This window comes from Coenobita brevimanus, chromosome 54 (assembly GCF_032717465.1).
Source record: "Coenobita brevimanus isolate Jiangsu-jjx chromosome 54, ASM3271746v2, whole genome shotgun sequence".
In the NCBI taxonomy this organism is placed as follows: Eukaryota; Metazoa; Arthropoda; class Malacostraca; order Decapoda; family Coenobitidae; genus Coenobita; species Coenobita brevimanus.
In genome coordinates this window covers 39,551,459-39,576,882 of record NC_137007.1, presented here as the reverse complement: position 1 = coordinate 39,576,882, position 25,424 = coordinate 39,551,459, and the positions used below count along the sequence as shown (strand labels likewise).

At 40.8% G+C, this 25,424-nt stretch overlaps 1 protein-coding gene across 1 annotated transcript in view; it reads left to right on the top strand.

Annotated features, from left to right (window-relative positions):
* The window catches only part of LOC145401115 (uncharacterized), a 273,880-nt gene that overhangs the window by 142,462 nt on the left and 105,994 nt on the right, over positions 1–25,424 (top strand). The window contains exons 9-14 of the mRNA XM_080273486.1: positions 1,339–1,534; positions 2,671–2,762; positions 4,656–4,685; positions 7,951–8,063; positions 9,843–10,229; positions 12,677–12,832. Of these exons, the coding sequence (XP_080129612.1) occupies positions 1,339–1,534; positions 2,671–2,762; positions 4,656–4,685; positions 7,951–8,063; positions 9,843–10,229; positions 12,677–12,832 (974 nt within the window). The remainder of the gene's footprint in view (positions 1–1,338; positions 1,535–2,670; positions 2,763–4,655; positions 4,686–7,950; positions 8,064–9,842; positions 10,230–12,676; positions 12,833–25,424) is intronic.

Below are 25,424 nucleotides of genomic sequence, written 5' to 3'. Positions count from 1 at the left end.
TTGAGCATCTCTTCTTGTTGAACACTTATTTTCCTTGGATGGATGTGTACCATAAGTCCATTGGCAAGCATGTTTTTGTATGACAGTCTCATTGAGTCAGTGCTTCATGATGTGAACCATAATATTTCAGTCTGTGTTCATACTGACTTTTTATGATATAAAACATAATACTATAACACTGATTTGTTGTTTCCAGAGGGGAAAGGAATTCATTGCAACAGTCTTCATAATATTGTATTTTGTTTGCCGTTAATATTTACGTACGGTACACTTTTTTGCAGTGTCCAGCAAATACTGTTGTCAATTTGTTTTTGCCTGCTATAGCTAGCTAACTCCCTGACAGTGAATAATAGGTCAAGGTTGTATGAAGTTCCTTGAGCCTTAGTGTGAGGCAGAAGTGAGTCTCTTTGGTTACAGGTACCATACTAGTCAACTCAACCCCCTAGTTCAGCTGTACTAGACCATCAGCAGAGCTGAAAGGGGTGAAGGATCATTGTTAGGTTAAAAAAGCTGCTGCATGACAGTATTGTGATAGCAACTCTAACATATGGAAGTCAAGCTTGGACCTTGTTGAAGAGGCACAAGTCAAGAGTGAGAGCAGTGGAAATGAGTTATTTGAAAGGAGCATGTGGAATCATTTGGAGAGACAGGCTGACAAATGATGAAGTGAAGGAGCATTGTGGTGTGGATGTTGATGTGATAGAAAGTGTTAGGAAAAATGCATTGAGGTGGTTTGGCCATATGGAAAGAATGGAGAGCGAAAGATGACAAGGAGAGTGTATGTGAGTGAGGTGGATGGGGGGAGAGGGAGGGGAATGCCAAGGATGAGATGGGGGATGGAGTGGAGAGGTATATGAGAGAGGAAGGTTTGACCTTGGAGCAGGGCAGTGAAATGGCAGGAGACAGGGCAACATGGAAGTGATTTGTTTGTGGCCACCCCTTGTGGGATTAAGGCATCAGGCAGTAGATAGATAGGTTAATCATGGCTTAATGATGATATAGTTCTAAATGTGTATTTACATTGACCAACTGTGTGTGTGTGTGTGTGTGTGTGTGTGTGTGTGTGTATACTGTACCATATACCAGCATATATATATATATATATATATATATATATACTGTATACAGTATGTATATGATGTCCACTGTAGTGATCTAAGGATGCCAGATGTTCCAGGGATCCTGAGTAGAACAGTGCCTTCTTTCTGGTGGTGGGTCCATTGCCTGTGAACATGCAGAGAAAAGCTTGTATTTGCATCAAGTCATTTACAATGTCCAGTTTAAAGTAACATGGTCATATCTTAGAGGAGGCTAAGTCTAACAGTGCACATTTTCCAGGGATCCTCGCCGCAACAGTGCCTTCAGCCTCATGGCGGACCCGTCCCCCAGTGATGGTGTTGAGGCCATCAATGAGGCATTGGTGCAGCCAGTGACTGAGGCTTTCAACCCAAACATCACCCTGTCTGTCTCTCCCTCTGACACTGCCCCCGACACTCCCTCTCTTGTCTCACAGAAGGCAGCCTTCTTTGCCCAAGTAAATTTTCATTGTTTATGATTAGCTTTTTTTCTTTTCTTTTTTTTAATGAATTTTTCTTATTTGGTAACATAATTATTGATTGCACCATGACATAAATGTAGTGTCCCAAATTTGAAGGCTCCATAAAGAGAGACTTACTGTAACTGTGGGTTTATAATGCAGTAATTGAGCAGCTACCCCATATCAGCAAACTAGTGTAAATTAAGAAATTATGTAAATAATGCTTCCTTTAATTAGAATGTGAATATTATTATTCTCAGGTGCAGCAAGTAATTGCTCTATGTCAAATGCAACACATTATTATTATACTGCCAAAATAATATTGTCTGGAGTGCAGATAGCATACCTTATTTTATTTTAAAAGCATGCTATGTTCTGAGTTTCAGAGTCATGGAATTCAAAACTAATACTTAATCATATGTACCTTACTGTGTTACTGTATGGTCCATTGTTAATCCCTTCTGCCTGATGATCCTGTCCTACTCAGAAAAATAACTCATTGGTATCATAAATGATATGGAAATGATGTCCTCTGTCTTAACCCGTTCAATTTGACGATGTTTCATTTTATTCTTGCTACCACTGCATTATTTTATTCAACTTCTGACAGATCTCTTGCAGTGAAGGGGATGATGAAGGCTAAATCTAACTCCTCCAGTTCAAAAAGTGTCTCCAAAGCTGAAAAAAAAAGTCTGTGGTATCAGGAATAGAATCATGTACAAAGATGTCATCAAACTGAAGAGTTTAAGGGGCTAATGGAATGTTTATAATGTGCTAAGCCTTCCAAAATCTTTCCTGTGGTGAATAAAATAATTCATTGTAAGGGAACATAAAGTGGAAAAAGCCACTACATGTGTATATTCATTCGTCAGTGTGTGATAAACAAACATACATAGCTGTGTAAAAATGACACCATGTTTTCGCTCAAGGAATTCTCTCATTGGGGTTGGTTAGGGTACAGCTGGTGATTTATTTGGACTGGAAGGTAAGACAGGTGCCAGAACCAGCCAGCTCCCAACAATAGCCAAAAGATGTAGGAACAAAATATCTGATATGTAATAAAATTCATAACAGTGTGTGAGAGTCAGCTGACTGCATGTGGCTGAGGTCTGATCCTCCCTAATTTTTAACAGTTGGAACGAGAACAGAAGAGTCCTTCGGATGTGTCCCCGTCTGGCTTCCCTCGCTCTGCTCGACTCACTGGCAGAAGAGACCGCGGCACCAGGTGGGCTATAGAGGACCTCTTCTCTCGTACCTTCATTACTAGTGCTGGAGAAGGATGCCTTTATGTGGTGTCACTAATATGATTTGGCAGTGGAGCTGCATGGTTATACAGACATCCCTCATTTTTCTCTCAATCCTTCAAAAAGGAGTATGGTAAACTATGAAAGAACAGCAGCTTCAAACTGCAGTTCACTAGGCTCCTGTTCAGATAAGCTTAGGGGTGCAGCAGCTGCTATTACTACTTCTGTACTAACGTCATTACATATTAGTTTATCCTTTGTAACTCATCTTATCATAACATATCTACTCTTCCACTCTAGCTGTTTATACTGTTAATCCTCTCAACATTTATGCTTTCTTCATAGAGTAACTTATTAGCTCAACACTTTCTTCATATCCAGTTTACTCTTTGCATGTTATCCATGCACCTTTCATAATATATTTATTGATCTCTTATAACTATATACCTCCTTGGTAACATTAATAAGTTTTTCAATACTCCGCATTACCCTCTTCATCGGCTCAGCAGTATTTCTACATGTTCTCCACGACCCTATTTTTATGTATAAAGCTTAATGAAAAATCTACTTATGTTTGGCTAAGCATCATGCTGTTTCAGAAAACATAAAACAGTTATGCATATTTTCTTTCGTGATATTTAGAGGGACTACGTAGCCCATCCGTTGATCTCACCACCATTTGAACATGTGAAGCTGGGTTAGGATGATGGTGGTAATGATTGTTTGTAATGATGGACAGTTCTTTTACAACAAATAATGATAACCAGAAAAATTAAATGTATTTTTAGCCCATACATCTCACATTAATCCATTAATAGACACTCTTTGTTTTTCTGATGAAGTTGTATGGGATCCACATAAATTTTAAACATTACAGTACTTGGTTCAGTACCGTAGTATTTTTAGCATTTTGGTCATAGTTTTCTGTTGCCTTTTGTATTATAGGTTTTTATAGAAAATTGTAACAGTAAACTGTATCATTGTTTTCACACATTTCATATAAGAAGAATTAGTTTATGTTGCTGCAGACAAATACAGTAACAGTGTGAAGATATGATTTTTGAAGGTGATGTCCACAACTATGGAAAAGTGTATTGTACTCTTCATATGTTGAGATAAGAATCAGTATATGCTTGGTGTTACTATTTTCATAATCTTTTCATCTTACATTAGCTAGCCCCATCACTACATTTTTTTTTTACTCCTGCTACCTCCAGATGACTTGATTAACCTTAGGCATTTCAGAGTGGTGGAGTTAGGTTTAGTCTTTATTTACCCCGTTACCAGTGTTGGGGAGTGGTGCTTCATGTTGTGGTACTGATGTGACTGGCAGAAGAGCTTCCTTGTTGTACAAATGTCCCTCAGTCTTCTCCCCATCCTGCAAAATAAGGATGGTGGATTGCAGATCATCTTAAGCATGAAGTCCAGTGGGCTCACATCCAAATGAACCTAGGGTTGCAGTTACTAATACTATCCCATCACCAAAAGAAAACTCCTCAAAGCTGAATACTGTATAATTGTGTGAAGGTAGCAAAACTAAGATAAAAATTACATCACCGTATCCAACCATCCATCACCCAATCCTATGTTGCCCCATGAGGAGCGTAGGAGGCCGGGTAGAGGGTTAATATTATAAATGTAGGAGCATTGTACTGAGTTTCTTTTCTAATGGAATGTAATCTTTGCAGCAACATTTCATTGGTTATGTAGGTATATTAACTCAGTATAGTCCAGCCATTTGTGTAGGCATTATCTCATATTTAGTGCACTGAGTAATTAAAAACATAAAGAGACTTGTTATTACCGTTATTTATTGCATGTATTTTTTACTCAAAAGATTTCCCAACCAGTAACACATTATCATCATTTCCTAGATTTGAGCAGATAGCCAACTACTTTGAAACGTAAGAGACAGTGTTTTTTCCCAACCTTGTAGATGTTTACTACTAGCTGCTATGACCACTTCACTTCTGGGTGCTGGGAACCTTCAACATGTAGATGGAGAATATCACTGTACTTTACTATATCTCACTAGTTATCCTGTGGTGTAAGAGATGAAACAAAGCATTTGTAATGTACTGTTAAAATCTAGATTCAGTTTGCTTAGATTGCATCACTTAGCAAAAAATGTGTTTAGGTACTTGTGAGAGGACTTCAAAAGTTTGAGTGGTGGCTACATCTATACGTAATTTCATTAGACATTCTTGACTGGTTCCTTTTTTTGTGCCTTGGTTTTCTTGGGCCTTGTCCACTTCATTTCAGTAGTGATAAATTAGGCAGTTCAGCTGTCACTTTATGCACGTGTCCGTAAACTCCCTTCTGATCCCCCCAAAACAATGATAATGGAAGGGCAGCTTCAGTAAGCAGCCCACCAGATTCACTTTCAGATGAACCTGGAACCACAACATAAGCAATGAAAGGAAAGCATTCTGGAACCAAAGCTAATTACCCACTAGAATTTGCTGTTGGCCAGGTCCAAGATTTCGTCCATATCTTGATACCCTGAAGGTTTCATGTTGATAGTTCAAGCCGCTTATGAGATATAATGAAGCCAAAGGCAGACGATAAAAACTAGTTGACCTTTGGCAGCCATTTTGGTGACTGACCTTGACCCTGAGTACCCATTTTCAAACTCATCAAAGATTTTGGCATTATCTTGATACTCTGAAGGCTTCCTGTTGATTGCTCAAACCATTCATGAGATATAATGGGAACACACACACACACACACACACACACACACACAGAGGCAGGCAAAAACATTATCGCTCTTCCTTGCTAAAAGGCGGGCGATAACAACATCATTCCCTGATGCTGAGTTTCCAGGAGGAAGCAAGGGATCAAGAGATGTTGCTGCTGCTGATGCTAATGTTGCCTCACAAGTACATTTCATTATCCATTTACAGTATAAAGCATAATCCACGGTAGACTTTGGCGGGTCTTGAATCAAATCACTGTACTGAAATGGCTTTGTCCAGCTCTTACATAGCAGCTTATCTATAACATAGAGATGATGTTATGTAATTTGAGTTGAGAGATATTTCTTCTCAGCTCGAACTGCACTGTCTTCTAGAGTAACAGTATTGTTTCTCAAAGTTAAGTCACTGTAGTTTGTACTGTTACTATTTAGTATTTAGAGAGTTGGAGTAAGCAGGAGAAACTATATAACACCTAACAAAAGGATATGTAAGTTGTTTTAGGAGTGGAGTCACACTTTCCACATTTACCCCACACCTTTGTATAAAGACCACTAATGGCTGGACAGTGTAGGGTGAACCAGACAAACATAACATCTAAAACTCAGACACAAAAGAGGATTAACTAATAGAAAGATAGAAAAGCAAGTTTGGATAATAGAAACATGGTTTTTAGATGTTTCTGTCTTGTGTGGATACCATCTACAGTGTAGAGCCAGTGATGTCCAAAAACCTTTTACCACTGTACATTTCTGCATAGAAAAAGACTCTTCCACCAGCTTCAGTCTGAGTCTTGTAATATACAATATACCTATATCATACCAAATACAGTTTAGCTCACATCTTTTCATTTATAATGGCTCCAGTGTGTTTGCATTCATTGGCCTCTGTCACTTAATGGTAATGGTCCATGCTGCTAAATCCCTAGCAGCCTTTATATTGAGTCCCATATCTCTGACGTCGCACTGTATGACATTATGCAATTTAATCCTCCCCCCCCCCCCCGTCAGATGTATCCAGTAGTCTGAGTCCTATGGAGAGTGACCTCTGATTTAGGCACTCTTACCTGCACAGCCACAGGTGTCCCTAACTGCCAATGCAGGCTAGTAGTCATGCTTATTTCATGATCATACTAACCCATCTTAAAGCAAACAGCAAGTCTTACCCCCTGTGAGATGCAGAGACCCAAGGCTGGGCTACCATAGTCCTGAGCATAAGACAGTAGGTAACCAGTTTATATACCTGGTGGAAGCACATGTTTGAATGAATGCAGAAGTATTTATCTGGATATTAAGTGGCAGGAGGCATCCATTATACAGTATTATCAAACCATATTAAACTAAATATTTAATCATTTTTTCCCCTCAGAGCTGTAATCCAAGCTCACAGACATTTAGCATGAATCTCTTAGTACAGTATATCTGTATATAGCACAGATCTCGAATGAAGAAAGTGGAATAGAGCATTCTGTTATATTTCAAGGTTCCTGTAGATCTCACATCTCAGTAATATACTTTCCCTGTGTACACTAATATGTACGGTATATGTACTGTACTGTATGTTTATCTCATGAATAGATATTTTTATCTACACCATGATGCATAGTGTACTGTACAGTTGTGGTCATCTGTTCCTTTGTACTAACCCAAAACTGTGCCATAATATTATGTGGTCATGCTAAACTGATGAATGATTACAAAGTATTTTGGAATCTGGCTTATGTAGTACAGAACTTAAATGTGCGCAGGAGCTAGTGACTGCTTCTGTACATGTATATATATGTAATATGTTTCCTGAAGCACATCAGCTACTGTCATTGCTGTAGGTATTGCAAAATGTTGGGCTTACAAATTTGCCATCTGTATTTATGCAGTTTAGTTGTTGCCACACCTCTACACTTGTAATATATGTTTTTAATATGTGTTTTTTTATTCCATTTTTTAATGTTTATTCCTGTATACAGTATTCATGTGCATCATTCATGCTATTCGTCATACTGAATAATCAGCATTCAGTCTAATTTTTCAGTTGCTTAAAATACTCATGTTCTGTAATACGTGTATCACAGTAATACAGTACTTGTTATAAGTACAGTAATTTGATAAACTTAGGCTGTATTATCTGAGCATCTTTTCTTTATGATCTGTATTGATATTTCCTATAAAACAAATACTGTTGTGTAAACAGTTATATTTTAATTTCACAAGAAGAATATTTATTTTAATGCTTTTCTCCTTTATATTTTTTTTAGACAAAAAATTTCATTAGTTAAGAAGTACTAGTCTTGCCATCAAAGTAATTGCTGGTCTTATCAGATTAAGGCATAAGAAGTTCTCTGATTTAATGACAATGTGTGATTGTATGTTTATGAGATCAGTTATATAGACAGAAAGTTGGCAGGCCCATTGTTTTATTGTTCTTTAATAATTTTCTTACAATGCATAAAATACTGTAACAACATGTGTTGTGTCAGGCATGCGACACAACCGGTGACAGATGATGAGGTGAGCCAGGCTGCGCGATTGGCTGACGCTGCCGACTCGAATGCTGTCGACCCTGATGCTCCGCCACTCAGGAGGGAACCATGTGAGTATCAAGGGTCATATTTGCGTTGGCTTAGGACACTTTCTGACACCTATTCCTTAGTGATTTAGCTTTCCTGTTATGCCTTGTTATTATCTTGTATGCTGTTTTATATCTTATATTAACTTAAATTCCCAAAAAAGCATACAAGAATATATGAACGTAGTACATACAAAAATTAAGTGGTAAGAAATAGGTGCTAGGAAGCTTTCTTAGCCATTGCGAATGCTGGTGATAGTCTCATGATCCAATTAGCAGGTGAGGATGGTCAAAGACTTCTCTTGTGTTATGAGATGTAGAAAGAAAGCACCAACTTTCACTAACACACTAAAGTACTGACTGAGATGCCATTTTGAGGTGGTCTAACAATGATGGACTTAGAACATGGAGATATTTAAGGAAATTTAATTGCATGTGCATGTTTTGTGACACCATTGTTGGAATCAGTTGTGTTGGGTTTGGAATCAGAAAACACTAGAATATATGACAGTTAGCTGACATTCCTTTGAGTTTGACACAGAATGATGGTAAGTTTCAGCACATACAAATCATTTTATCATGCAGTTTAGGTATTTATACAAGTTTTTTCATTAACATCCACCTAAATTGGATGTTTACCTTTGAGTACATGAACATTAAAAAAAAAAAACAAAAAAAAAAACAGGTTCCAGTTTTACATGAAGATCAGAGGAATATCAGTTGTGGTGTTAGTCCGTGTTTTGTGTTTGTCAAACCAAATACAACAGTTTCCACATTTGGCTGAGAGATTTCCACCATAATGGCATAAGTTACTGATGCTGTATTGTTCAGCTCATACCACCTGCTAACTATTTGTAACATCTTGTGCACATATTGTTATTTCTTATCTGTGCTATCAGCAAAATAAAGCCCATTTAAGCCCTCCATATCTTTTTAAAATTTTTGATCACACGCTGAATTCTGTAAATGTTTTTCACTGGTTTATTGCAAAGTTTCTTATTATATAAAAGAAGGCACTGCATGATTTTGTTCTTTTCAGCTACAGTATCACAGCCATGAGAGCTTTTTTTTATTTTTTGATTCAGGTTCATATCATTCATGCAGTGCTCAGTGTCCTAACATAACTAATAAAAGATAACCTGCAACTGAAAAGATTTTCAACTAAAAATTGTGCTAAATGAATCATACTTGATAGATATTTACAGCCAATTGATGGTATACACCAGACAAAAGCCATGGTATCGTGTGCTGAAACAGATGCCGCTGCAAAGTACTGTATATTTTGATTTTGTGGTGAAATTGGTGCTGTAGTTCACCGAAGAAATTAAATATATGCTGGTATCATATATGAATCTTTTTAATAATTTAAGATGTTTGTTAAATAATAAGGGACATACAGTACTGTACTTAGAATTGGCAGTAACATTCTGACTGAAGATATTCATATTTTCATGAGTTAAGGTTTACTCTAATATAATACAGTATATGCATTTAAGGAAATGTGGCAATAAGGCTGCTGTTTGAGCCACACTGCACTGATATTGATTCTTAGCTAGAGCTTTCAATATTGAGCCTCATTATTGCACTAGTCTCAAAGTAATAGAAGTAGCTTGTCAAGTTATAATTTGATAACTACTAGGACAGTCATCGCCCTGTTTGAATGATTCACTTTGCTGAGTAGCATTGTGTCAGCCTTACTAAACTCTGAGGTCATCTTGCCTAACCGTGTATTCCTTGACCCACCCTGCACCTTGCCCTGCCCCCTCCCTGCCCCGCCCCACCCATCAACCCTATAACCACCAGTGCCCCGCAAGCTAAGCTCCCCCAGTACCAACATAGCCGAAAAGAGCGGGAAGTTTGAGAAGAGCAGTGGAAGTGGCAGCAGTGTGAGCTTCAGCGATAGATTGGTGGGTGGTGTAGGCACAAATGAAAGCATGGATGTACCACCTGACAAAGACGGGAGCGTGGGTGGCAGCGTGGGTGCTCGAGTGGCCCTGTGGACAAAGAGGCTTGAGGAGGAACGCCAACGCCCACCTCCCCTGGACGGTGCAATGAGCATCCGTCGTCGCACCCGCTTGGCCCGCTTCAAGACTCAGCCTGTGACCCTGGAGGAAGTGGCTCACGCCCACGCCCTAAACAGTCAGCCCACCGTCGCCTCCTCCCCACCACCCCCTCAGCACCAGGACCTAGGTACTAACAGATGCCCTCCTCACCCATCCCCTTATACTGTCCCCATTTTTCTCCTCATTTTACCATGTCATGACCAATTATCCCACTCTTGCCTTTATTCTCTTATATTCATCCATGGTTTCCCCTCTCCAGCCCTGTCTTGACCCATTCTTTTCCTCTCTTACCTTGTATTGTCCATTTCACCCATATCTTTGTGTTACTTTTTGTTCTTCTGCTCCTGCGCTATCCCATTTCCCCTCTCTTTTGTCTTAACTTTCCCCTTTTCCTTCATTTTCTTTCTGTTATACCATTGACTTGCTTGTACTGCCCTCATTTCCCTCTTCCTTTTTGCTCTTCGCATTTTCTGTCCTTTTGTCCTCGTTTTCTATCTTGTACTGCCGAATTTCCTCTTTCCTTTTGCCATGTGTTGCCCTTTTTACAAAACCGTCATATTTCCCCTGATCTTTCTTGTGCTTTCACATTGTTTCTTGGCTTTTTCTCAAAACCATACACATAATTTTTTGCCCATCCTGTTGTTCTTAGTTTATTCCTTTGCCTAAGGCATTTGTAAATATGTATAATGTTTTTCCCTTTACCATATTCATCCACCCATTCAGTTTTTTCACTGTCCATTCTTTAATTTCCTGTTTTCTTTTCCATTTGTATTTTCCAGATTATGCTTTGGTTCTCCTGCCTTTCACCTGTTTCATACTTATTTCCCCTACTCTTCCCCTAGTAGGTACCCATATTCCCTGCACTTCCCTTTGATTTAGCTATGCTTTTCCCTTCATGTTCCTTCAACATATTCTAGTTCTTTTGCCATCCTTTATCATTTAACCTGTACAAAGTTTCCCAGTCTTTATCCTTTACTGCCTGGTATGTCCTCATTCCCTCCTTTTCCCAATTCAGTACGCACAGTATTTTCCCCCATACTGTTCCCTATTACATACCTCTGTTTTCCTCCTTGTACATACACCCTCCAGTCAATGAGAATAATACTGAACTGCCATCTTGTTAAGTTTGTTGGTCCCAGACGGAAGCCAGACAGACATTGCCCAGGTACTTGTTGCATGTTGCACACCTTTGCATTGTTGCTGCATGGTCAACCTAGATTACACCCTTACATTTTACATCACTTTTTTTTTTTTTAACCCTTTGACTGTAATGATGTCTTTTATATATTAATCCTGCTCCCACCAGACAGTGTTACTCATATTAGGAGAGATGTTTTGAAGTGGAGAGGGTTAGAAGAAGCCTTCATTAATTCCTTCATTATGAGATGTCATTCCCCAGCTGAATAAGATTGTTTGGAGGTAGCAAGAATAACTTACTTAATATGTCATCACCATGAATGGGGTTTTAAGTTAGAGTTCATTGTTTTTTCTTGCTCTAGAATTACCCTAGAGGGAGTTTTGTTCTAGATGCATGAGTAATGGAATTGTCTTTACATCATTACTCATTGAAGTAGTTAATGTAGTTTGTGTAGCATATAATGATCTATCATTTTTTCACTATTGTATATTATTCTGTCTTTTTTTTTTTTTTTTCCCCAGTTCAACAGTTTCGTTATGGAAAGAGGCTGAATAGAATATAGAACCTGATTACCACACTCATCAGAAAATTCTTTGCATGTTATATACCCTACTGTGGAGTTCCTAGTTTCTTGCATCTTTTACAGGACATAATCTGCAGATCTTTTTGTGTATGCTGTACAGTACCAAGTATTGGTAAAGATTTAGTCATTTTTACCTTTTAATTTGAAGCAGCTTCAACAGTGTAGCATGAACAGAAATTTGTGAAGATATGTTCTGGAATACATATGATTAAAAGAATGATGTATTCTAGACTGACATAATATATATTGTACATATTTTCTCACAATCAGAATTTTAATGAAGTAGGGATTGTGGATAGAATCGTAAGTACATAGCCCTTGTAGATATGGCAGCAGACATATTTAACACACTCACATTATACAGGACTAGAAAAACTACAGCCTTGTGTGTTTAAGAGCTTAATGCACACGTCTGTCTCAGCTCAACTGGACCAAGATTCAAACACCAGTTGATGTAGCTTAACTAGGATCATATATAATGTATGCTAATATGTTTAAGTGATCATTAACACCTCAATATATTTACAGTATATTTGAATTAGCATTTATCTTCATAATATTTAACATTGACTAATGAAAAGTTATTTGTAACTATTATTTAAACAGCCTCAGTTTTTTTTAAAGAAGTGGGGATAGTTTTTTTTTTTCTTCTTCTTTTTTTTCCCCCTCACAGCCAGTCTTCTTGTACTGATATTTCTGTCCTTAAAAAATAGGTATAAAGATATTTTAGCAGGTACTCTTAGAAATCTCTCATATTCACGAGGATTAAAGTTAGTTCTGTGAAGTATAAAGTAAAAAGGACGATATTTTGTCAAAAACCTAATCTTAATGCCGCACCCACTTACCACTGTAGCAAGTGGGTTCCGTGCTGCCCGTGAGGCTGTGATGAGAAACGCAGCTGAGGTGTTGCAAGGCCTTACCCCATCCTCATCGCCTCGCCGCCGACCCACCTCCAGGAACACCTCACTCAATGACCCGGACGATGAGTACGCCTCCGACCCCGTCCGAGGTGAGTACAGATTTCCTTTGTCTTGCTTGTCACTTCTTCAGTTTCTCTTCAGATTGTCTATTCTTTCTCATCCTAATTCTTTCACTTTTTCTTTTGTTCTGTCCTCAGTTGTTTTGTTGCTGTATTCCTTTTTGGTAGGTGGGGATGCCGACCATCTACTCAGTGTAATGATACTTTCCGGTAACTCTACACTGAGTGACAAACCAAATGGTTTTTTGTGATCCAGGAAATAATGGATGATAGTCATTTATCTGGTAGTCAACAAATACATACTGGTGTTCTGGTAAGTTAAGGCACTCCAACTTGATGTAACCCCATACAGGTCTAGATCTGAGAGGTAGTTGGGATTTATTGCTTATGTAGTTCTGCTCAGGACCAAAGCAACTGGTCATTCACATGTTAGATGTTTGGACAAAGTAGTCTAGTTCCAGACCCTTTTGCTCCTAATGGGACCATAAAGGATTAGGCGATGAATGGATGGATGGATGATTAATTCCTACAAGTGTCTGACAGTCCTTCAGCTGCATTGAATGAATCCCCACAAAACCACAGAAGGATTTTTCCTAGGTCACTTGCCCTTAATTTAATAATCAAGACTCAGGCCACCATTACATTTCACTAATGACAGTACAGGAATGGCTTTACTAAGAATAGGGTATGCTACTTTGGCACTCTTTAAGGTAAGTTCTGTAAGCATGTCTCTTCTGTTCCCTCAGTACTGTATCAGCCCTGATATAAACAGGCATTACCATCATTGCTGTCAAAGTATAGAATTACATGAAATATGATATGCAGCTACAGTACTGTACCTAACTTTGTTGACATGTGAATCCTATGTGAAAGCCTTAGCCTAAAAGAATAAGCAGATTATGATATGAAAATATGTTTAGAATATTAAAGTTATGTACAGGTAGGATTAACAGGAAATGCATGTCATGTTCTTTGTGGGATACCAAGAGTTTTTATGGAGACTTTAACCTTGGTGGGAGATTATATCGATTAAACATCTGACACTGATGCTAGTAGGGTACAGGCAATCCTAATTATAAGTCAGAGAAGTGTTTCAAAACATCACAGCTTTTTCCATGTACAGTAATTAATAATTTATACTTAATTATCATGCAGTAATTAATAATTGAGGAAAGCTGGTGGATCAACTTTATATATAACAATGAAATTAAGCACTTTTTTTTTCATTTCTTTTCTCTGAACATATAGCATAACTAACAAAAATAGCATATAGCAAGTTAAAATGAGAGGTACTGTAGCCATGTTATGAAACTTTAATGCTGTTATAGTAATTCAGGAACACATCAAGCATTAAGTAATGGTACTGCAAGATACATTAAAAACAAGAATCGGTGCCAAGACACAGCAAATCCATCCCCAGCAGTCATTTTAGTGCTGAACGTATAAACACAACAGGTTATCTTGTCAAAGATGTTACATGTCAAATTTGGAGAAAATCAGGTGAAAATTGACAATTTTATGCCCATTTGAAATTTTAGGCCTGACACCTGACATTGACCCCCCTACTGCTAGCTGTAGGGGTGACCCCTCTGATGTAATGAGGCATGTTATATGATACAGATTTGGAAGGTGCATCTTTAGGTGTTGGTTTCACATCAATATGACATTTTTTTAAGGAATTATGGTGAAAAAACTATTTTTACCCATCTCTGTTTATTTTACATTTTTTGGTCCTACAGCCTGGGCCTTGGCCCAATTTGGCTCAAAATTTAATCAGGTGATCAGAAAGACATAGCCCATCATCCCTGTAATTTTAGTTAAAATCTCACCTGTAGTTTTTGTGTAAAGTTGTTAACAGACAGACAGACAAACAGACAAACTGAGTGAAAACAGTACCCGTCCCCTAGCCCCTCCGGAACAGGGACTGGCAAAAGAAAAGTTTTCGTTTTTCTTCCTTTGGCCTCTCCCTCAAACAGCAACCTGTAATCTGGTGTGACTGTAAGTCCTGAAGTGAATGGACCTTGACTATGATTTCCTTTTATGTTGCTTTATTTGGAGAGAGCAACAATTTTTTCAGGCCTCAAAACTTCATCCTGTGTAAAAAAGAATCAAAATCCTATTCCAAACCCTTTCTTAGCGAAAGATGGAACGAGGTACGACAATAAGCACAATATTAAATAGATAATAAACCAGACAGACTGCTTAAGTGTCAAGTCTTAAGATACTGCAGATCCCATACAGTGTTTCCATGCCGATGTCTCATTCTGAAACAGGGAAGTTTTCTCTCTGACTGGGTGGAGACTGTAAAAATATATAAGGAAAATATTTAGGTTGAGTCATTGTTGGTTATTAATGTGTGTGTGTGTGTGTGTGTGTGTGTGTGTGTGTGTGTGTGTGTGTGTGTGTGTGTTTAAGCTGACAGTATGTGTATTGTACATAAGTTCTGTACATGCTAACCACTATGTAAACACTGACAGTAGCAGAGTAAAACACCACACCATCCTGCCTGACACTGACCTTGCCACCACCAACACAATGCATGGTGACTGTCCTCTGCTCCCTTAAAAAACACCAGTGCTCGTGTATCCAGTTGCCATATGAGGCCTCAGAAAAATTAGATGTTGGGATGTGTGGGATATAAAGAGGAAGTGTGGTGGGTGATGACCTTTGTGCGATTATGGTTTGATATGGTACAGTACATCATCCCTCATGTGCTTGTGCTTTTATAGGGGTGTGTGTGTGTTTTTTTTTTATGTTTTGCTTTTTGTGTGATGCTTATGGTTTCTGTATGTTTGCATTTGTGGTGTGAAAGATCTGTTTTGATGTATTAACCTTTATTTCTTGTGCTTTCGTGGATGGTAATATTCCTCATATTTTACAGTTTTAGTAAAGATGGTGAGGATTTTTTTTCCCCTACCATGTCTGTGTATTTTGTCTTAAAGTGCAATTTTAGTGAATTGTGGTAAAGAACTTTAACCCTCATTTTCTTGTGGGATTATAAATTTGTTTCGTGAGGGTGTTTTGCCGTTTTATTGTGTTTGTGGTTGATGTGTTTTTGCCTTTTTATTTTGGGAGTGAAACTGCATTTCTTGTATGGCAAAGTACAGTAACTTTGATTTCCTGTTTAGTTTTTCAATGTGTTATCCACCTGCCTCAGCTGAGGTGAGTTATTATTAGTTAATTTTTTTTTACAATTCCATCATTTTTCATTCACATGCATAACACTTTTGCTTTCACTTCACTTCCCATTCAATTTTCTTTGACCCCTTGCTTTTCCTACTCCTTAGCTCACAGTCTTCTTACTTTCTCTGTTTCCAGTTTGGAGAAAGGGAGAGAGAGAGAGAAAGAGAGAGAGAGCAGGGAAAGGAAGGAAGGCAGGGGAGGAGGAGAGAGAGGAAGGAAATGGGGAGGGGAGAGGGGAGGAGGGAGGGAGGAATTAATGGAAGAGGGGAAGAGAGGGAGGGAAGGAGTAGAGGAGGAAGAGGTAGGGGAGGAGAGGATGGCTGTGGGTAGGAGAGAAAGGAAATTAAGATGAGGAAGGAAGTGCGGAGGGGAAATGAAAGAAGAAGGAGAGGGAAGGAAGAATGGATGAAAAAGGGAGGGAGAGAAAGAGAGAGAAGAACAGAGAAGAGAAGGATGGGAGGCGGGAGATAGAGAATGGAAATGGATGTGAAGAAGAAACTGGAGGGGAGAAATGAGAATAAGGAGAAGGAAGAAGAAATGAATGAAAAGAGGAAGAGGGAGAGAAGGAATGGGTGGAAGGGGAGAGGTGAGAAAGATGGAAGGAAGAAAGAAGGGAGGTAGGGACATTGATAGTAGCATGGAGGGAAGGAGGAAGAGAAAAAGTAAGGAGAAAGGGTAGAAGGAGCGAGAAAAGGTGAGGGAGATAGACAGAGAGAGCGAGAGAGAGAGTGAGAGAGAGAGAGAGACCGCGGTTCAGTGGAAAATCAGACACAAGGACCCCCTACTAAGGCCTGTTTATTGTGTGTGTTTGTGTGTGTGTGTGTGTGTATGTGACAGAGAGACTGTGTAGGCTTATGTGTGTTCGTGTGTGTGAATTATAATTGACCCTTATAAATGTATGTTTCAGTGTCAGTACGTTTGTGTGTGTGTGTGTGTATGTATGTATGTATGTATGTATGTTTGCTTGTTTGTTTGTTTGTATGTATGTTTGCTTGTTTGATTGTATGTATGTATACTGTATACTGAGATATGTAAGCGTAACCTATGTATGGTTGCTTGTTTACAAGATGGACGTGTTTGTGAGCGTAGTATGTTTCCTTGTACGCGTGTGTGTATGTATGTATGTATGTATGTGTGTGTGTGTGTGTGTGTGTGTGTGTGTGTGTGTGTGTGATGCAAGGTCCGGCTCGGGTAGTGTGCGTGACGTCCACACAAACACACATACACACACACACGAGAGAGAGAGAGAGAGAGAGAGAGAGAGAGAGAGAGAGAGAGAGAACGAAACATAAAAAGATAGAAGGGACGAGAGAACAGAGAAAGAGAGAGAGAGAGAGAGAGAACGAAATATAAAAAGATAGAAGGGACGAGAGAACAGAGAAAGAGGAAAAGACACACACACACACACACACACACACACACACACACGCACAGAGAGAGAGAGAGAGAGAGAGAGAGAGGGTCAGATCAGTGCCAGTTTGTCTCTATCCTCGCAGCCCGACACACGAGTGCTCTCAGCTGTGGTAGGTTTGATGATAGTTGTGGTAGTGGTGGTAGTGGGTGTAATTGTGGTTGTGGTCGTAGGTGTGGTAGTGATGGTAGGTGTAGTGGTAGTGTTGGTAGTGGTGGTAGGTTTGGTAGGTGTGGTAGTTGTGGTAGTGACTGTAGTTGTGATGGTTGTGACAGTTGTTACGACTATAGTAATTTTTGGTTGTGATGATAATGGTGACTGGTGGTGTCGGTAATAGTTGTGGTAGTAGCTATTGTCATGGTAATAGTGATGGTAGTTGTGGTAGGTTTTGATAGTTACCATTACCATAGTTGTAGTAATTATGTACTGCCAGGTTATGAAAATTGTAGTTGTGGTGGTTGTAGTGGGAATATTGGTGATAGTTGTGGTAGTTTTGATACTGATTGCAGTAGTAGATGTTATGATAATTTTAGGTACTTGGTAGTGGTGGTAGTTATGGTAGCTGTGGAGAATAAAGTAGTAGTTGTGGTTGTCGTAATGAAATGTGGGGTGATTGTGGTAAAAATGATGTATGGTAGTGATGGCAGTGAATTGTGATGGTAGGATCGTAAAATATAACTCAGATATCCAGACATTTTCTATACCGAAATTCACGTAACATGATGGTTTGTTTATTACGCGTCTCGCCTCCCATGTGGAGAAGATGGACAGTGAGAAACTGACTGGGAGAGAATGTGAATTAAGTGGAGGGGGAGAGGGGGATTGGGAGGCCAAGGATGAGGTGAAGGATCGGAGTGGAGAGATACATGAGGGTGTGTGTGACATGGAGGGAGGACAGCCAAATGGCAGGGGACGGGACAACGTGGAGGCGATTTATTTGTGGCTACCCCATACAGGATTAAGGTGTCTGGGTATTGATAGATTGATAGATTTCTCGTGTTGCGGGTACGTCTTCGTCAGCATTACCAGTGTACCCTGCATAAATATCTACACCCCATACCGGCAGACTCAGCCGTCCCCACAGCACGAAAGATAGGAGAGCGTTATTTACAGACCACCCTGTATGCGAAGCACACTTCCATTATGTAACTTCCTTCCCACGAAACTCTGAGTAATGTAACGTTTCCTTCACACGTTGAAAGTTTCCCGCGTTGGCTCATGAAGGAAATGAAAGTAAACTCGCGGAACTGCTATTGAAACTTTATCACCCACGAAGGACAACAATTACACCATTACTACCACCACGACTACCACAACCACCACACCTACCATCATCACCACGACTACCACTGTTACACCCACTGCAGCCTCCACATCTGTCATCATCACCACAACTACGCAATGTCATCAACTACCACCACTACACCTACCACAATCACCACTACTACCACCACCACACCAAATTGGGGATGTATTTTAAGTGACTGGAGATTCTGTAACACATTTCCTTTAACGATTTATTCAGCACGATACATCTGAAATGCCTCTCATATGTTATCGATACAACTTTAGTCGATATTATAATGATATGAACAACAGGCCTACAAGACAGTGGTAAGGTATTATATGCAAAATAAATCGCTAAGGAAGAAGTGCTATGAACCTTCTATGCCTCTTGGAATGCGGCCCATACCACAGAAGATTAGCCACGACCACGGAAAATCATTTACCTTGCAACCAACCTCTGAGTCTACTAATACCCCGTGAGGTCGCTACTATACGTGGGATCTGCTGCAGAACGTGACATATAACACTACAAGTGGATCGCATTTCGTTACGCAAGAGTTTCACAATACGCTTCCCTGAGATAAAAATGATCTTGACAGGAGCTCTTAATTAAATTGATAAGGGAAGGTTTATCTTGAGATTTTTAATTTAGTTGGGGGTACGATGTCCGTTTTCTTTGCCATTGTTTGTGTTTTTATTATATGTTGTGGAAGGACATTATTTTCATTGGGTTAGTACACTGTATTGTGTTTTGGAAGCTAAATGGAAGGTGAGAAAAGTGTGTGTGTGTGTATACTTATAGTAGAAATGGGTGTGCAATAGAGATCAAACTTTATTTTTCTGGACATGTATGTGCGTGACAGAGAGAGAGAGGGTGTGGATGTATGTGTTAGTGTGTGTGAGTATAATAGATCTAAACTTACCATTCACTCACACACTACCACAGCCCTTTTGGAGCCATATATTCTCAGCGCGCACGCACACACACACACACACACACACACACACACACACACACACACACACACACACACACACACACACACACACACACACACACACACACACACACACACACACACACACACACACAATCCATCCTTGCATGAAAACCTACACCCACACCCACATTTCACACACACTTGCATCTACAGGCACACCAACACCTGCGTATACACTTACACCCACACCTACATCCACGCCACACCCACATTCACACCCTCACTCACATCACACTCACATTCACACCCACACCTACACCCTCAATCTTAACACCCATACCCACACCAACAACCACACCCACACCCAAACCCCCACTCATAACACCCACATTCACACCCACACCCGCAGCCAGAGCCACAGCCCGTTATCCACTAATGCCTCCCCCCGGTGCCTTCACTGACATCGGAAGGACCATACTTAACACTGATGGTCCCTCCCTAATGCCCTTCTCCACCCCACGATACTCCACCCTGCCCACCCTGTCTCCCTGCACACACACACACACACACACACACACACACACACACACACACACACACACACACACACACACACACACACACACACACACACACACACACACACACACACACACACACACACACATCCTTATCACAGCCATACATAGATTCACTCTTACACATTCTTACAGTCGTCTGTACATTCACACATACTCAAACCCAGCACATCTACTCTCTCTCTCTCTCTCTCTCTCTCTCTCTCTCTCTCTCTCTCTCACCCACACTCACAGCTGCCCCCACACCTCGTTGCTCGTATTTAACACATATGGTCCCTCTCCAGTGCCCTACACCATCCTCATTCCACCTTTATCCCACCTTACCCCACCTCCCAGTTTCTCACCCCACCAAACCCACTCTTCTGACATCCAACTCCACTTCACTCCCACCCCACCCGTCCCTACCTTATCCCACCCCATCATACCCCACCCCGCTTTTCCACGTGGTCCATCCAGCCCCGCCCTTATCTGATCCACCTCACATACTCCATCCACTCTCTCCTTTCCACCCCATCCCGCCTTCTCCTTGCACAATCCTTTATACTTGTTCCTTTCAGCCCTGCCCTGTTCCAGTTCACCGATTCCCACCCTACCCTACCTTACCTTTCCCTGCCCTACCCCACCTTACCTTACTCTGCCCTGCCCCACCTTACCTTACCCTGCCCTACCCCACCTTACCTTACCCTGCCTTACCCCATCTATCCTTACCCTGCCCTACCCCACCTTACCTTACCCTGCCCTGCCCTATGCTAACCTTCCCTACCCTGCTGTGCCCTACCCTACCCTCTGTCCTCTTCACTCTACTCAACCCCTTCCATTCACTGTATTCTACTGTACTCCATCATATCCAGTCCTACCCTACCCGTCTTTACCTTTCTCCACCTGGCTCCAGTCACCTCTACCCACTTGTTCCAGCTTGCTCCAACCCATCCTACCCGCTCCACGGTTCCTACCCCACCCATCCTTCCCTCTGACCCCGCCTGTCCCATCCCACTTAATATATTTCATCCATCCACCCCACCCTCCACCTCACCTCATCTACAGACCAGACCTGACCAGACCAGACCAGACCAAACCAAACCAGACCAAACCAAGCCAAACCAAACCATACCAAACCATACCAAACCAGACTGACCAGACCAAATCAAACCACACCAGACCAAACCAAGCCAAACCAGACTAGACCAGACCAAACCAAACCAAACCAGACCAGACCAGACCAGACCAAACGAACCCCTCCCCTCCCCTCCCATCCCAATCCAATAATTTCCACTTAACTCCATCCACCTTGCCCCGCACGCTCCACCCTACCCACCCCAGCCGCACCAACTAATACTTAATTAATAGAGATAAGTTTTAATCCCTTCACTGCATTGGAATTCTCGTAGTGAAAAAATTCGTTTAATAATTATAAAATCGTCTGATCCAAATATCGAATGCCCAGAAAAGATAAGTCTGCCCTGGAAGAAATGATGAATAAAAACCACGAGCCAGAGTATGGTAAATGATCAGAAAAAAAAAAAAATCGTCTGGATTTATAATATAACTAGCTGGCGAGAATATAATAATCCGGCCAATGTATTTAAGAGTACTCAGAAATAAATCGTGTGAATAGAATAAACACATCTGGGTAGAAGTTGAAAGATGAGAGAGAGAGAGAGATTAGATTAGATTAGATTATACTAGGTTAGCCTATTTCATCTCATTGGTCTACACACACACACACACACACACACACACACACACACACACACACACACACACACACACACACACACACACACACACACACACACACACACACACACACACACACACACACACACACACACACACACACACACACAAATTTCCCTTACATAACCTCATTCAGTCACACTTGTCATTCTCTCTCTCTCTCTCTCTCTCTCTCTCTCTCTCTCTCATTTCCTTTGCGTTTTCCATGTATTTCAGTGAAAAGAATAAGAATATTCTATTTAATATGAGGTCCCGACTACGTAATTAAAAAGCTAAAAGCCAGTGTGTTCTATGTGCCTGCTTAACATTAATCCTCACTGTCTGTCTGTCCATCTATCATCCATTTATCTACCTAGCCATCAGTCTATCTCTCCACCCAGGTGTCTCTATCTCTTCCCCCGCACCCACGCCCTCACTTCCCCCTCACCCACGCCTACACCTCCCCCTGACCCTTTCCCCCCCACCCCAGTAAGGCCTTCTAACCTTCCATTACCTTCTGACTCCAGAATTGATTAAATAGCCTTGGAATCTATAAGTTCGGGGGTTTTAATGGGGGAGAAGTGTGTGTGTGTGTGTGTGTGTGTGTGTGTGTGTGTGTGTGTGTGTGTGTGTGTGTGTGTGTGAATTTGGGTGGCAGATGTCTACACGCATATATATGGTAGGTGTGTACGTCAGTGAGTGTCGGTGAATAACAGGTTTGTGTGCGTACGTGTGTGTGTGTGTGTGTGTGTGTGTGTGTGTGTGTGTTTCAATTAGTGTCTGAGTCACTATGTGTGTCAGGGATTCTTGAGTACATGTGTGTGTGTGTGTGTGTGTGTGTGTGTGTGTGTGTGTGTGTGAGGTAATTATTTGTGCGTGTGTTGTATGTATGATTAAGAATGAAAGATTTTTTATGTCGTGTATATGTGCATGGCTTTAAACGTTGGTAGATAGGTAGGTAAATGGTCGATATATAGGCAGAAAGATAGATATATAAAGCGGTAACATCTAGTATCGTATTAACTCTTAGGAGACGTCGGGTCCATAGGCAAGGCTGTGTATCCCTGAACATTTAGGGGTAGGTGTATGACCTTAGTCTCTGGTGGCAATACATATTTTTAAAAAACCCTCCACCTGCCCCTAGCATGACTGTCGCTCGTTATCTGACAGACGGATTGACGAGCCGACAGACAGATAGACCAGTGCGTGCGAGCGAGGGCGCCTTAGTACTTAACCCCTCACATTCACATCACTTCTTTACATCAATCAGTCTGACCTAATCTTGGTTCCCCACATGACTCACACCCTCTCTGTCGGTACCTGTCTATCTACCTGTATATGTCTTACCTTATGTCGATTGATCTATCTCTGTATATCAGGTTATCAATATATATATATTTTTAATTTGTTGCATTGTTATCTACATATCAGTATAATTGTGTTTACTAATCTTGTTATTTATATTTGTCGTTATTTTATCTTCCTATCTATGTATTTGTTTATCTTTCTGTTTATGTACCTCCCTCCCTCCCTTCATCCATCCATCCATCCCTGATCCATCCATCCATCCATCCATCCATCCCTCAGTCTGTCTGCCTGTCTACTTACCGACCTACCTGTCTGTCTGTCTCTCTGTCGTCTTCTGTTTGTATTTATCTCCCCATCTTTATTACATCTATCTGTTTAACCGTATATATTTAGCTGCGATACTGTACTTAGCTGGAGTATAGCCTTTAGGAGCTATTGTTAGCTTATCACTGGGGTCATCACAGAGAGAGAGAGAGAGAGAGAGAGAATTATGGGTATGATAGCACACGTGTCTTACTCACTCACACCTGCTCATACACATGCTCCACACACCTACCTCATGGCCGCGGTGACCGAATGGTTAGCGTTGCTGGCAACAAAACTGCCGGCCCGATAGCACCAGGGTTCAAATCCTGGTGTGGACAGCTTACAGAAGAAGGAAAAAACAAATGAATTAAAAGAATAATCCATACACCAGATTACAGGTGCCCAGAAAAAACAAATGAATTAAAAGAATAATCCAAATACGAGATAACAGAATATGTCCAAGTGGCATTTACCACTTGACTCAGGTGTCCGTCCACCCTTTGCGGGATGGGTAAAAGTAGTACCTAGGGTAACACCTATAGGGAAGGTAGCTGTGGTAACCCGGATGATGCGGTGGCCATGTATATCAGGATAGCGAATGAACAACCTCCTCACAGGCTTTGAGACCTGTGTTACGGAGATAAGCACGGCGGCATAATGTTTCCTCATAGCGTCTGTGCTCACTATTACCTTTATCTACAGACGGTTGTATTCATTTAAGGCTTCTCCAGCTTGAGGGGTAACAGTCCATATAATCTTCATTAGTCCCTTTTGCTCCTCTAGATCCTCACCAACTTGACTTTGCAGTAAAATCATATGTAAGCTTACCATGGGTCCGACTTACGCCCAAAGGGATAATATGGATTTTTTTTTTTCCAGAGTGACTTTTTATGTGACTGCTTTTTTGTTATTAATCGACACTATCAGTATGCGATATTTTTCTTACACGCATATACGATTTTTTTTCTCGTGTGGGATTTTTTTAGGTAACAGATGGTGAGATATGAAGGAGAAAGTTTTGAGCTGGAACCTACGCCATAATTTTAGGCCATGAGTGAGATTTTAAGAGAGGCTTGGCTTGTATGCGAATGGCAAAAAAACACGAAGAATATTGGGAAATGTTTGGGGTCTGAGTGGTGAGGCTGGGGTGATGTGTGTGTGTGTGTTGAAGCAGAGAGAGAGAGTTGTATTTGTCAGGAATGAGGATGCGTATGTGTGGAAGCTTTTAATGGAGAGAGAGAGAGAGAGAGAGAGAGAGAGAGAGAGAGAGAGAGAGAGAGAGTTTTATTTATAAGGTATGAATGTTCGTATGTGTGTGGAAGCTTGTAATGGAGAAAGAGAGAGAGAGAGAGAGAGAGAGAGAGAGAGAGAGAGAGAGAGAGAGAATGTGTATATGTGTACATGTGTCGAGGTATATGCATATTTGTGTATAAATGTGTGTGTGTATTCTATTTAGTCCATCGAGGTGTTGCGTGCGTGCGTGCGTGTGTGTGTGTGTGTGTGTGTGTGTGTGTGTGTGTGTGTGTGTGTGTGTGTGTGTGTGTGTGTAGTGACAGGAAAGGCACTCAGCTGTCATGAGCGTTTTCAAGGTTACCGGACTCACTCACCCACTCACTCACCCTCACGCACACTAATTCACATCCACCCATCTACACCCACCCACACCTGCCTACACCCACACGTTCACTAACCCTTACCCACTTATCCACCCATTTACGAACCCTATCCATCCACACATACTCATCCACACTTCCTCACACATCTTCACCCACACCGACCTACACCTAACAACACCCACTTACACTCGTCCATATTCACCTTCTCCCGCCTACATCCACCCACTTCCACCGTCATCCACCCTCTCACACATGCCCATCAACCTTCATTGGCCT